This window comes from Pimephales promelas, chromosome 23, assembly GCF_988280905.1.
Source record: "Pimephales promelas chromosome 23, fPimPro1.hap1.1, whole genome shotgun sequence".
Lineage (NCBI taxonomy): Eukaryota > Metazoa > Chordata > Actinopteri > Cypriniformes > Leuciscidae > Pimephales > Pimephales promelas.
Genome location: NC_142791.1, coordinates 13,031,398 through 13,045,010, shown reverse-complemented (window position 1 = coordinate 13,045,010; position 13,613 = coordinate 13,031,398). Strand labels below are relative to the sequence as shown.

The window sequence follows — 13,613 nt, the reverse complement described above, 5'->3', positions numbered from 1 at the left end:
TAGATGGCGCCAATTTGCTCTGCAATACCTCTCCATATCAGTTTTCTTTTATCAAGATGTTTGTAGTCCCTGTCGCGTTTGTCATATGGTTCTTTATGTTTTAGCACCAACGAGAACAGTGTGATGTTTCTCACTGTAGAACGGCGACACTACTTGGCCGTTGCATATGTGTGCTCGATACCAAACCAAACCAAATTGTGTTTTACTGTAACTTCAGAAGCTCCAAACACGTGAGCAAAAGCACCAATCTCATTGGTCGGATAGTTTTTGACGCAGCACGTCAAAATAAGAAAAATAACCCGAGGCGTTTTTTTAAAAAATGACGCTTTTACGCGTGGCGTTTTTTTATGCGTCGGTGTGCACACTCACATTGCCGCCCTTTGTTTAGTCACGAGGCGTTAAACGTCGGCGAATAACGCGTGCGAAATTTCTTCCCGGTGTGAACAGGCCTTTATATCGATTACCCTGCTCTCTATTTATTGTATATATTTATCAGCATTGGGACAAAAATAGTATTTTGGTCAACTGCTAATTGTTTTTTTATGAATTTCGAAAGAAAGCAGTGCCACAAAATAGCATTTGTGCTGCATCAAGGCCGGCGTGCCTTAATCTCGCTCTCTCTGACATATACACTCTCGTTGGTTTGCTCACTCGCCATCCTCTTTGATGTGGATTGTTAGAAGCAGGGGGAGGAAAATGAAAGAATGTATCCGGATTGAATCAATACCTGTGCCAGCACACACCTCATCCATCTAACAAGATGTGTCAGATGTGGACACTGCCCCTGGAGTGTGGGATGACAGATGTCGGGAGGGAGGGTAGAGATGGAGCGATGGGTTGTAGATCACTACAAGAGCACCTCGTATTTTCATGACCAGGTCAAGGGCCCTGTCCCGTTGAGAAACTGCTCAATCTCAGGACCGGCCCGAATGGGCAGTTCTTATCACCTCGCAGACAGACTTGCATACACGACACTCACACTCACACACTGAGTGATACTATATAAGATAAGAAACTATTCTTCAAAGGACCATTAAGATATTTTACATTGTGATGTTATTTCATGACATTTACGGACTGTACTGAAGCATAAAAATACCATAATATGTTTGCAGAGATGAAGGAAACATGCTAAGTTCACATTAATTGCTTCTCTGAAAAGCAATGCTACAGCCAGTTATTCTACTTCGAAATGTGCGTTTTGTGTTGGAATATCAATTTTATACTGCCCACTGCCAATTTACACAATAGTATTTAGACTCCCCGGGTTGCCAGTTGGCAGAAAACAATCCGATTGAAGCCAGCAAACGAACTGGGTCACAGATTGCGATTTCTACCCGACCTAAAAAGCCTTGGTAATAAAAACATTGCAAACGTATACATTAGCTGATTAATTTACACTGTAAGGCTCGTAGCTTCTTTTAGCCTTAATCTGGCAACCCGAGGCTGAGGAGGAGGGGGTGGGGAAAAATCGATCCAATATTTTGAATTTGGATTGCAGTAAAACCATTAAACCTTTTTTCTTTACTGTAATACATTAATAAGAATCACTCTTTAGCATAATAATGTGAAATACAATGCGTCCAAGCGTCTATATTGTAAGTCTGGGATTCATTACTTTTTCAATTCAGCTTTTTGTTTTGCTGATAATGTTACTTCTATAAAAAAATATTTATTAAACCTCAAAAACATAAAATAGAGGCAGTTTACTAGATATCTCAGACTATTGGACCATACTGTATGTTTTTCCACCTGTGTTTGTGTATGAATAGATTAGTGATGCACTGAAGCATTTGTCTCATTTTGAATGTGTGGAAGTTTGTGGGGTGATCAATGATGGATTGATGTTGATTTTTGTGGTTTGCGTGTGTCATTGATTAGAGGTTGGGCTAAACCATTCCATCACTCTGACAAATCTTCCTCTTTAAACCATCCTCAGCTGGGCTGCTGTGATTAAAATCCAGAGAGGAATTATGAAAGAGTAATGGTCCAGTTATCATCATATAATCTCTAAATAACCCCCGTACATCTGCACGCCTTTTCCTGGATTTACACTGCGGCAGCATTGGCTTTTTTCTTGATCTATTTGTTTATCTGCAGAGGAACACAATGTGATGGTCTCACTGGTATGAAGATGCTCATTTACAGAGCCAATAAAAGAAAAGATTAGCAAACGTTTTTTGAAGAATGAACCTTATGTATTGTTTGGGTGGGAGAGATGAAGAAAAATGGTCTGACAACTCAAAATGTTTGTGTGTTGTGTGTGAGCGATCTCTTCTCTTGTTGTGACTGGTCTATAACAATACCCACTGCATGTCTTCATTACTTCAGTGTCAATCCAAGCACAAACTGGCACGGATTCGCTGAGGGTGTTAGCGTGTGCTGATGCTTTCGACATTAACTCCTAACCAGGCACGACGCAGGAAATTAGAAAAATATTTTGAGATGCAGCCAATAAGAAAGTATTTGATGTTTTATTCAGTGTGCAGATTTCTTCAGATATAGACTTTTAGAAACTAAAACATGCTTTTCACGCTCTCATTGGTTTAGTTAGTCTTTTACATGGCTGTTTTATAGGTTTGAGGTCAGTAAGTGTTGCTTTTTTTAAATAAAGAAATTTGATACTTTTATTTAGCAGAGGTACATTGATCAAAAGTGAATGTAAAGACATTTATAATCTCACAAAAGATTTCTATTTCAAATAAATGCAGTTCTTTTGAGCTTTCTATTGGTCAGATCCTGAAAAAAAAAAGAAGACTGCTGAAATTTCAGCTTTGTGTCACAGGAATAAATTACATTCAAAAAATTTTAAATATATTCGAAAATATATTCAAATAGAGAATTCAAATCTTAAATAATCAAAATGAATGCAAAAAATTCAAATGAATGCAAACTTGGTGAGCATGAGAGACTTCTTTCAAAAAATCTTACCAACCCCAGACTTTTGAATGGTAATGTATGTCAGAGGAGAATGTTGTCTATACTAATTTATGACCCAGCTAATGTACTTTACACCACATCTTAAATTTAATAATTTTACGATACAGAATACTTGAAAAAGTCTTGTACTCTAGCATTTTATATTTAATTTAATGTATACGATAATATCTTCACACTTTTTGAGTAATTTTTACTGGGAATTACACACTAAAATATGAATCAAATTAATTTCCCAAGAGTTTTATTGTGACAATATTGTGTACATGAAGAGTTCAGATGCAAAAGCCTCTAAGTGCCATTTGAAATTTTCTTCGAGAATGATCTCATTTTTATCAAGCTTGTATATTTAAGTTCAGTTATTTCACTTAAATGGCAATTAATAGGTAATCTTCACTGCCATTTAAGTGAAATTACTGAACTTAAATATACAAGCTTGATAAAAATGATCATTTTAGAAGAAAATTTCAAACGGCACTTAGAGGCTTTTGCATCTGAACTCTTCACATATAACAAAAAGTTTAAATCTGTTGGTTTTCAAAAATAAAATAAAAAAATCAACACTCAAAAGTGCCAAAAGTTGAAGAAACGCCAATGCATCTGTGGTTATGGGATTTTGGACCAATCTGAATGCTCTATAGATGGAGCTATTTATCATACAACAAACATAAAATATAGATAATAAAGTGACTCAATTTACTGTTGCTTGTGACTTTTGCAGCTCATTAGCACAAAACATTCACACATTAAATCAATTAAAATTGTATTACTGCGTGTCTGGTTAGGATGGTGTGTAACGCCAATTGAACAGCCTCATTTGGCATGTTTTAGACTGGGTTTAGCATTTCATAACACTTGGCACATGCTAACACCTTTTGCGAATCCTTCCTCCAGTTTCCAGCCAGCCAAGGAGATGATGCACTGAGGTTTCATCTCTTTTGGATGAACTGGACCAGCTGAGCCGATTGGCTTCCTCCTTTCTCCCTCCTGCTGTGCCCTAACAGCCCCTCCCTCTTCACATGTGTGTGTGTGTGTGTGTGTGTGTGTGTGTGTGTGTGAGCGTGCGTGTCTACGCGTGTGTGATTTGATTTCCTGTCCCGTTCTTCTCACCGATAGAGAGCGTTGAGTCGAGCGAGCCGGCGGACCTGTTGGATAGACAGAGGTGCCTGGTGGCGTTGGCCTCTCTGCGACATGCCAAATGGTTCCAGGTTGGCGCTCACTTCTTCTCATTGTTATTGTAGCCTTATGACCCAAAACTACATGCCATTTTCCTCAATTTTCTCCTGCTCTCCAAACGCTCAACACCTCATCACGAACATTTACGTATCGTAAGGCTACAAAAGCAATTGTTACACTTTTTTTTTTAGTTTTCTTTTGCCTGTTTTTGTTTGTCCATAACCTGCTTGTCATCATAAAGGATTTGTCTAGTGCTTTCCTGCACTGTATCTTCCCTTCTCCCACCCCACTGACATAAGCCCCGCCCCCTCCTCCATCACCCCCACAACACGGACCAGAGCTGAACACACCTGCACACTCACACACACACACATATATTCAAGATCTAGAGATTTAGGGGTTAAAGGTTGAGTTTGATTGTTGCTCTCAGCTCATTGGCCGATTCCCTCTGGTTTCCTCAGGCTAGAGTTAACGGCCTAAAGTCGTGCGTGATCGTCTTACGAATACTGAGAGACATGTGCAATAGAGTCCCGGCGTGGGAACCTCTGAAAGGATGGGTGAGTAGTCAGATTGACTATCACTGCAAACACTACAGTGATGATTTGGTAAAACTTTAGGTGTGTATGTATAGATTTTGGGAAGTAAGGATTAATTGACTTTGAATTGTTGAAAATTGGGGCTCAAGTGGGTAATAGAGACAGTGTGCAGCAATACGGATTAGTGATAAATATTCCTGTATACATTTATTTTTAATACCCAAACTCTAATCTGTGTACACTGTAAAAAAAGAATTATCAATAAGTTGTGACCACTTCTACAACGCTTTAACTCAACCAAGTTAAACAATTTTCAACTTTTTTTTTTATGTTTACAAGATTCAACCATTTTTTAAGTCAGTTTAATGTGTTTTAAATTTGAAGAAATTCTTTAAATATCCAACATCTGTTGATTGTAATTAAATATTTAAGACCGCAATTTAAAATGAATTCTTGCATCAGAAATTAAATGGATAATATTACCTCAAGTTGTCATTACAGTTCAACATCATTTTTTAAATTGTTAATGTGCTAAAAGACTTTGAAAATCCTTCATTTGTCATACAAGTTCTTATTGCATATAAAAAGTACACTGTATTTTGTCATCCAAAATAAATATTAAAAAAAAATGTAAAAATGTAACTCGAAGAGCTTCTTTATTTTAAAAGTAACTTATGGATATGAAGTGTAATCATTGCATATCTAGTGGCTAAAAATGTATACAGTATGTACATACTATTAAAAAAATACAGTAATAACTGTAAAATTATGTAATTATATTATTACAATTTCAAATAACCGTTTCTTATTTGAATACATTTTAAACTGTAATTTATCTGTTATGGTAAAGCTTTTTTGTGTATTTTAGCATGTCTAAACACTTCATTAGCCAATCAACATTCAAGACTGGATCTGTCCACTTTAATTAATTATTAATAACTTGGTCATTGAGTGATTTAAACTGACTTTTTTTTTTTTTTTTTTTTTACAATAACCACAGATTTAATCTCTCATCCCAGTGGGCCATGGGCACATTTTAATGGCTTGATAGCTCTTTGTGTAATAAAGCAGTCTTTGAAAAGTGATTTTGCTGTTTTGTCCTCAGCCTTTGGAGTTAATATGTGAAAAGGCCATCGCTACGTGTAACAGACCTTTGGGAGCTGGAGAGGCTCTGCGCCGGGTCATGGAGTGTCTCGCCTCTGGCATACTGCTTCCAGGTATGAACACTTCCACAGAGAAGCCATACAAATTAGTCAAATAAATAAATTGGAAAATCCATTATAAGTAATAATAATAAAAAGGTCCCAGGTACTTCATTTTTAATACATTTTTATGAGTAACAGATAGGGGGACTTTTATTTTATTTATTTTATTTTTTTGTGACTTATGTTTCTTTTGACTTTTATGTTCAGCGTTACTTTGTGTATAAATTACATTTAAAAATATATTACAATAGAAACCAGTTATTTTGAACTGTATTAAATATTTCATAATATTAATGTTATATTTATTACAGTTCAAAATAACTGGTTTCTATTGTAGTATATTTCTAAAATGTAATTTTTACACAAAGTAATGCTGAATTTGCGTCATTACACCAGTCTTAAGTGTCACATGATCCTTCAGAAATTTTTCTAATATGATTGTTTGATGTAAATTTCAGTTTTTTCAGCATTCAAACGAACACCATTTTTTGAGAGAGATATTTACTATCACTTTTGATTAATTAAATGCACATTTTCTAAATAAAAGTGTGTGTGTGTGTGTGTATATATATATATATGTGTGTGTGTGTGTGTGAATATAAATATATTTTTAAATTTATTTATTTATTTATTTTAATGAAAATATTGTAAAGAGTAAAAAAAAAAAAGTTTATAAAATGACCTTTTGTTTTGTGTATTATTGGATCCCTCATCATACTAGCCAATAAATAAGCCTGAATATGCGAGATAAGTGTGAGTGTGTCCTGTACGGTGTGATGACAGCAGCGGTGTCACTATCAGATCTGGGTTTCATTTGCAAAGCTCTAGTTCCTGTCTGTGGCCCAGAGGAATAATAGAGCCTCATTTATCTACTCTTGACACAACTAGTCCATCCCTCTCTACTCGTATTCTCTTTTCTCACTTATTAATTAATTATGAGATGCAGGCATTAACATTTGATTGGCTTGCATAGGAAATAAACCCATCCCACAGTGATATATTATCTTATTTGAACATAAATTATATATATTTGTATTATACCTTAAGGGCAACATTTAAACTATAAGGGTTGACTTAAAGGTTTAATTAACTCCTAACCTGCAGTGACGGGGAGTCACTAAATAATGAAACGCTACAGTTTCCAGGAGCTTCCACAACGCTTAACTGTGTCAGTTATATAAATCATATATTTTGTTATTATATTTCCCGTGTGAATAATGATCTTCTTCTGTTTCTTCTCAGGTGGGCCAGGCCTGCATGATCCCTGTGAGAAGGAGCCCACAAACACACTGTCGGCCATGACGGATGAGGAAGCAGAGGCCGTCACGTTTAATGCACAGGTACTGCCAGTGTGTGTGAGATGCAGGTGTCAATGGATAAGAGAGAGCCGCTTATCTCATCTGTGCTGTCTAGATTACTGCCATGTCTCTCTCTCTCTCTCTCTCTCTCATACACACACACACTGGTCTTATCAGTGATTCCGGCTTATATGAACACGATATTACAGTTGGCAGTGAGCCATGTCTCCTTAAATCAGTTTAAAGTGATTCACAGTATCCACCAGCTCTAACCCCATTTTTGCTCCTGAAGTTGATCTCAGAGGTAGTGTCAAACCCTGTCATAACACTGTCACAATCATCATAGTCTTACAAAACGCTCTTCACAATTAAAATCATTTGATTTTATATCATCTGCAAAATATTCTCAAATAGTTCTCTAACACGCACACACCGATTGAGCACCTTAATGATTGGCTCTCTAATGAGCGTGGGAAAATGATACGAAGTCTGCCTGTGAAACTTACTCCTGCCCCGGGGACTGTGTGTGTGTGTGTGTGTGTGTGAGCTGCATCTCTGAGTAGATTTCTGTATCGCTTTTCCTTTGAACGCTCATGCAGTCGAGATCAGAATCACAATGTGTCTAATGGTTTTGCAGCAGATCGAAGAGGTTCCGCACACACACACAGACATTGCTTAACATTTTTATCATATTGTGTTATTTCCTTGTTTTAAAGAAAAAACGCAATAATTTTTAAGCTTATTATGTTTTGGGGGAAAAAATATTAATTATATTTGTTTTATTCATCACCTACTTTTGTGACTGTGAATATTGCGGGTGTAAATGAGGATGTTTTTACTGCAGTTAGCCGTAGTCATAAATGAGATGCATTGCGGTAATATGCCATAGTAACGCCTACCTGCAGAAATACTGCATTCAAGAGAGAGTTTCTGTTGTCACATGAGACTAAAAGATGGTGCTCATAGCTATAATTTACTCTGTGATGAGGAGTTCATGAGTTAAAGATAAGCTGCGTGTTTAATCACTGAATTTAAAGGAAGGACAATATAACATTTTCCTTCATTAAAATGCCATTATTGCTCATTAACCTTAAATGTCACTTAAAACTTTACATTAGGAACAACATGTACTTTGTGAAACTTTCTTAATATTTACTAACTACTCTACGGACTAATCATCTTTAATCTCAATGCTAAGCTTGGTAAAATGGGAAAATAACGACGTATCCAATTTAACTTTCATCTGAAATCCTATAACAATTGATTTACACTTGCATTCAAAGGTTTGGGGTCAGTTTTTGTTATTATTATTATTTTTTTTAAAGAAATTAAGAAAGGACACATTGAATTGCTTTCAAATAAATGCTTTTCTTCTGAACTTTCTATTCATCAAACAATCTGAAAAAAAAAAAACTATCATGTTTTCCACAAAAATATGAAGCAGCACAGCTGTTTTCAACATTGATAATAATCAGAAATGTTTCATGAGCATCAAATCAGCATATTAGTGTTTTCTGAAGGATCATGTGACACTGAAGACTGGAATAATGATGCTGAAACCTTACTGAATCCAAACGATTTAATGCTAGTGTATATAACAATTATTAATAATTAACTGTGAGGAAATTCATATGTAATTACAGTTTAAATTTATCTGCAAAACTAATTTGAAGCATTTAAGTGTGAACCTTTAAATAAGTGATGGCACATCAGCCACTAGCAGTGTGGATGGCTTTGTTGATTTATAAAGGAAGTGATCTAGTTTTATGTGGCGTATCTGTCTGTGTTAAACGAACACATTCAGCCTTTAGTGAAGCTGATTCCTGTAATCTATAACCAACTTAGGTGTGGGGTCTTCCTTTTATTTTTAATTTGTAGCTGCTTTTCGAATGGTAACTTGGTCAATATGTTGACGATCAAATATTCAATATGTCTAGTACTATCCAAAATTGGCTTTTCTCTGTGAGGCAAAAGACTCTGGCTATGGATTTGCACCCCCCTCCCCTTCTCTGTCCCCTCCTACTCGCCTCAGCACAGTTTCCGAAAGATTGTAATTACATCGGCAGATTCTGAGCGTCCAGGGAAGAGCAGCAGTGCTTTCGACTTCAGTGATATTTTATGGTGTTGCTGTGGTGAATTTACAAGCGCAGATATGTACATTCTGAGACATGAAATGAAATGAATAGCTTGGATTTTTGTCATTTTAAATCACCCTTCTCCCATTTTCACCTCAAAATATTGGGTTGGCTGTATATGTCTTGCGTCTTTGGGACAACACTAAAAAGTTTATAAGCTTTTCCGTGATGATATTCTTACAGATGCTCTGATTACTGTAATTAAAGGTGTCCCTCAAAATGGGCTCTCAAATCTTTCTAGAGATAGTTTTGGAACCAAACATAATGGTGCCTCCTAATGGGCTATAACTAAAGTAAACAGCTTTGTCGATATCTGTTGAGATGAGTTAATTTGCGAGTTAGTTGTAGCATGAATTATTTGTGAGGCAGTCTGCCCCATAATTCCTCTGAACACAGTGATTCAGTGCCCGATGTTCCACATCTACAGGCGCTCTCTGGGCTCAAGCAGAGTTATTGCTTTATTATTAAAAGAATAAGCAACAAGTGTGTGTGTGTGTGTGTTCATGGTCTTTTGAGACAATTTTTCAGGAGCAGATAATTTAGGGTTTGCTCTTTGATAACCTTAATAGTAGGGGTGCGTCCCGAAGACTAAATCTGAATTCGGAAAGGCACGGAAAATGGACAGCGCATTCTACGGAGCCTCTAAAGGGACATGGTTAGGCTTGCTGCTGTAGTTAAATTACAGTCCATCAGATTTCACGGATCACGTGAAGAGAGTAAGGAGAATGACTGACCGGACGATGGCGGAAGATTTGATGTGCAACAGATCCTGAGTGTTATTGACAAATATCTTCTCTTATATAATGTGCGGTCAGTGCCACTACTCCCTATACACAGAGTACACGTGATCGCGAAAGTTAAAAGCAAGTGCTCGTTCAAAAGCGATTTCAATACCCTGCATATTGATAGCTATTATGCCCGCAAATTATTTACAATATAATTACACAACTATATAATTGCGAGAGAGAACAATTATAAAAGGACTAATATAAATCTGATATATATATATATATATATGTGTGTGTGTGTGTGTGTGTGTGTGTATGTGTGTATATACATATACGTATATATATACATATAATATACAGTATATACACATGTATATATGTACGTATGTGTGTGTATATATATATATATATATATATATATATATATATATATATATATATATTTATACAAATACGTATATTTATACAAATACGTATATATTTCCCATCACCATGTCCCTTTAAGGGCTCCATTGAATGTGTCATTTTCTTTCTGAACATGTTGTTCCGCTTCAGCACATCCATACTTGATACCTTTTTATCATATCTAATCTTTGTATGTGTGTGTTTCAGCATGCTCTGCGGCTTATGGCCTTTGGGCAGATCTATAAGGTCTTAGAAATGGACCCCCTCCCCTCAAGTAAACCTTCACAGAAATTCCCTTGGTCAGATAAAGAAGGTGAGCATACATACCTAATTTATTACTTAAACCTAAAGTGTGTCCTTTTTTTTTATATATTTAAATAGTCATAAACTCAGTCTAGTATAATTTATTGATATAACTAAAAGCATGTCATCCAATGGTGTTGGAGTTTGAGGTGGGGCTGTCTGATTGTCCAATCAAATAGAGGAAGTTTGAGAAACCTATTTGAAAACAGTCATAATTTTTGCAAATCCATTCATTGCCACTGGAATTACATACTTTACCTTTTATTTGATTTAATAATGTAAATAATTTTGGAATTTTACTCTGACATACAGCTCTAGGTCTGTTTTCGATGTGTTTTAGAAATTCATCGTTGGTGTGTTTTCATCGGCACTTTAACTTTATTCTTGTGTTGTTTCAGGTCTTGGCCTGAAGAGACCTTATGAAGATGGTCTGCTGGACGACAAAGACATCATCAAGAAGATGAAGCGCAACCTGAGAAAAGGTCTGTCTGAGTAATGATAGGCAAATATATTGTCCAGACTGGTTAATTTACTGAGATTTGTTGAGATTTTGGGCATGTTTTCGCTTGGTTGAATTTTTTTTTTTTTGTGTGTGTGTGTGTATTTTTATTATGTTGTGCAAAGTAAGTCTTAATTTATGAAAAACTTTTTTTTTTTTGTAATCAATAAATTGCATGGATTTTTATGTCATTGCCATTGCCATTCATCAACAGATATTGGATACTGATAGATATCAGTATCTGCACTGGGCATTATAAAATGCATATCAGTTGACCTGTAGTATGTTCATATTGGTCAGGTTTTCTGCAAAAAACAATTATGTAGTTTTTATTTATATATTTATTATTTATATATCAATTATTATAATTTCTAATATTTATGAGTAAGTTATTTTCTTTATATTTATATATATATATATATATATATATATATATATATATATATATATATATATGTGTGTGTGTGTGTGTGTGTGTATATATATATATATATATATATATATGTGTGTGTGTGTGTGTGTGTGTATATATATATATATATATATATATATATATTAATGTAATATTTTTTGTGTAATTTTTAAATGGCATCTGTCATTTTAATGCATGAATTTAGTACATGATACAATGTGGAAAAATTTCTGTTTTAAACCAGCAAGGAAACACTCAGTATACAGTAACCTGCATTCTCCAGCCATTTATTCTTTGTTGTTCCCCTGTTTGGCCATAAAAGCTTTTGTCCTCTTTCTAGAAACATTACCGTATAACACGTCTCATTTTTCCTCACCTCAGAATTATGATTTTTCTTTGCTGTATTGTACCTCTAATCTCTCACCTGCTTTATCTAGTGTAAGCTGTAGAGCTCTCACTGGACTCTTTTATTTGCGGCGTCCCTTCCCTCTCGCTCCACATCCTCCTGCTCTTCCATCTCTTGCTCTCTCTCACAGGAAGCAGACAACCGTTGGGAAATCAATGGCATTGATTCTTAATTTCTCCTGGAGCCGTGCTGCTGTCCCCTGCCTGTGCTCCTCGCTGGACTCAAATAAATTGCTTTCAAAGCAGCAGAATTTCACAATTAGCCAGCTGATGAAACGAAGGGATGCTACAAAGTTAGAAGACGATCTGTGTATCTATGGAGCGTTTCCTTTTCGCTATAATTGCTAATGCTTATTTCTGTTGTTTTTCCCTTCCAGCAGTTCTTGACAGTAAAGCAATAGACTCGAATCAACCCATGAACGCTCTGATGCGCTTGAACCAGATCCGGCCGGGGCTGCAGTATAAACTGCTGTCTCAGTCAGGTCCGGTTCACGCCCCCGTGTTCACCATGTCTGTAGACGTCGACGGCACCGTCTACGAAGCCTCTGGCTCCTCAAAGAAGACCGCCAAGCTGCACGTGGCTGTAAAGGTACATCTGGACTTTAGTTGGAGTCGTGTGATTGGAGTGCTGAGCGTTACGTAAGGAAATAAAGGATTAATTCACTCAAATTAGTATTTTGTCATCATTCACTCACCCTTGTGTTATTTGAAAACCCATATACGGACAAATTACATAATGTCCGAGCTGCTCTCTTCCATGCTATGAAAGTGAACGTTGACTGAAGCATCAAAAAGGACAAAAAAAGAATCATAAATGTAGTCTGTGTGACCCATGTGGTATTTTATTTATATTATTTCTAGCCTTCTCATACTGTAGCTTTGCACACTTGTATGGAAAAGAGCAGCTTGGACGTTCTGCCTAATTTCTTAATTTCTGATCTACGGAATTCATATGAGTTTCAAAAAACTGGGTGAGGGTGAGTAAATAATGACAGAGCTTTTGTTGGGATGAACTATTCCTTTTTTAATAACATCCACTAAGCCACAGTGCTGATGCGGATGACGCAAGTTCAAGCCGTTGCTTACTTTCCTGATCCGGACGGTTGACCCATTTTTCCCTCGTCATGATCTGTGCTCTCATTGAATAAATGTGGCAAAAAGGTTTAGTAATAATTTGTGCTAGACAAACAATTTTTTTTTATCGATCTGTTGATTTAGTTTTTGATTTAACTAAAAGATTAATCAGATAAAAATGCAAACCTTTTTTTTTTTTTTGTGCATGCACAAACGTTGCAATAAATGCTGTTTACAACCTAGTTTACATCCATATTACGTAATTTCAGAGTTTCCAGGTGTTAAATTCTGGGTTAAATTTTGCCATTTTGAAATTATGAATCAACATGACTATACAATCATCATCGTAATAACAATTATTATTATTATTGCTCAGTAAAAATATTAAACAATACGTATTTAAGTTAAATAACATCAAATAATAATTATATTTTTATTTTACATTTTTCAATTGTTAAACTATTGAGCTTTTATGTCTATGAGTGACCCAAACTCATCAC

The 13,613-nt window shown here is 35.7% G+C and overlaps 1 protein-coding gene across 5 annotated transcripts in view; it reads left to right on the top strand.

The window, feature by feature from the left end:
- Positions 1 to 13,613, top strand: part of strbp (spermatid perinuclear RNA binding protein) — a 94,312-nt gene that overhangs the window by 66,737 nt on the left and 13,962 nt on the right. For 3 of the 5 annotated variants that reach the window (XM_039675462.2, XM_039675461.2, XM_089126518.1), the window contains exons 7-13: positions 4,054 to 4,145; positions 4,575 to 4,670; positions 5,755 to 5,866; positions 7,097 to 7,194; positions 10,628 to 10,733; positions 11,122 to 11,205; positions 12,417 to 12,628. In XM_039675462.2, coding sequence (XP_039531396.1) covers positions 4,054 to 4,145; positions 4,575 to 4,670; positions 5,755 to 5,866; positions 7,097 to 7,194; positions 10,628 to 10,733; positions 11,122 to 11,205; positions 12,417 to 12,628 — 800 coding nt within the window. The remainder of the gene's footprint in view (positions 1 to 4,053; positions 4,146 to 4,574; positions 4,671 to 5,754; positions 5,867 to 7,096; positions 7,195 to 10,627; positions 10,734 to 11,121; positions 11,206 to 12,416; positions 12,629 to 13,613) is intronic. The other 2 variants (XM_089126517.1, XM_039675465.2) reach the window with 1 other exon arrangement.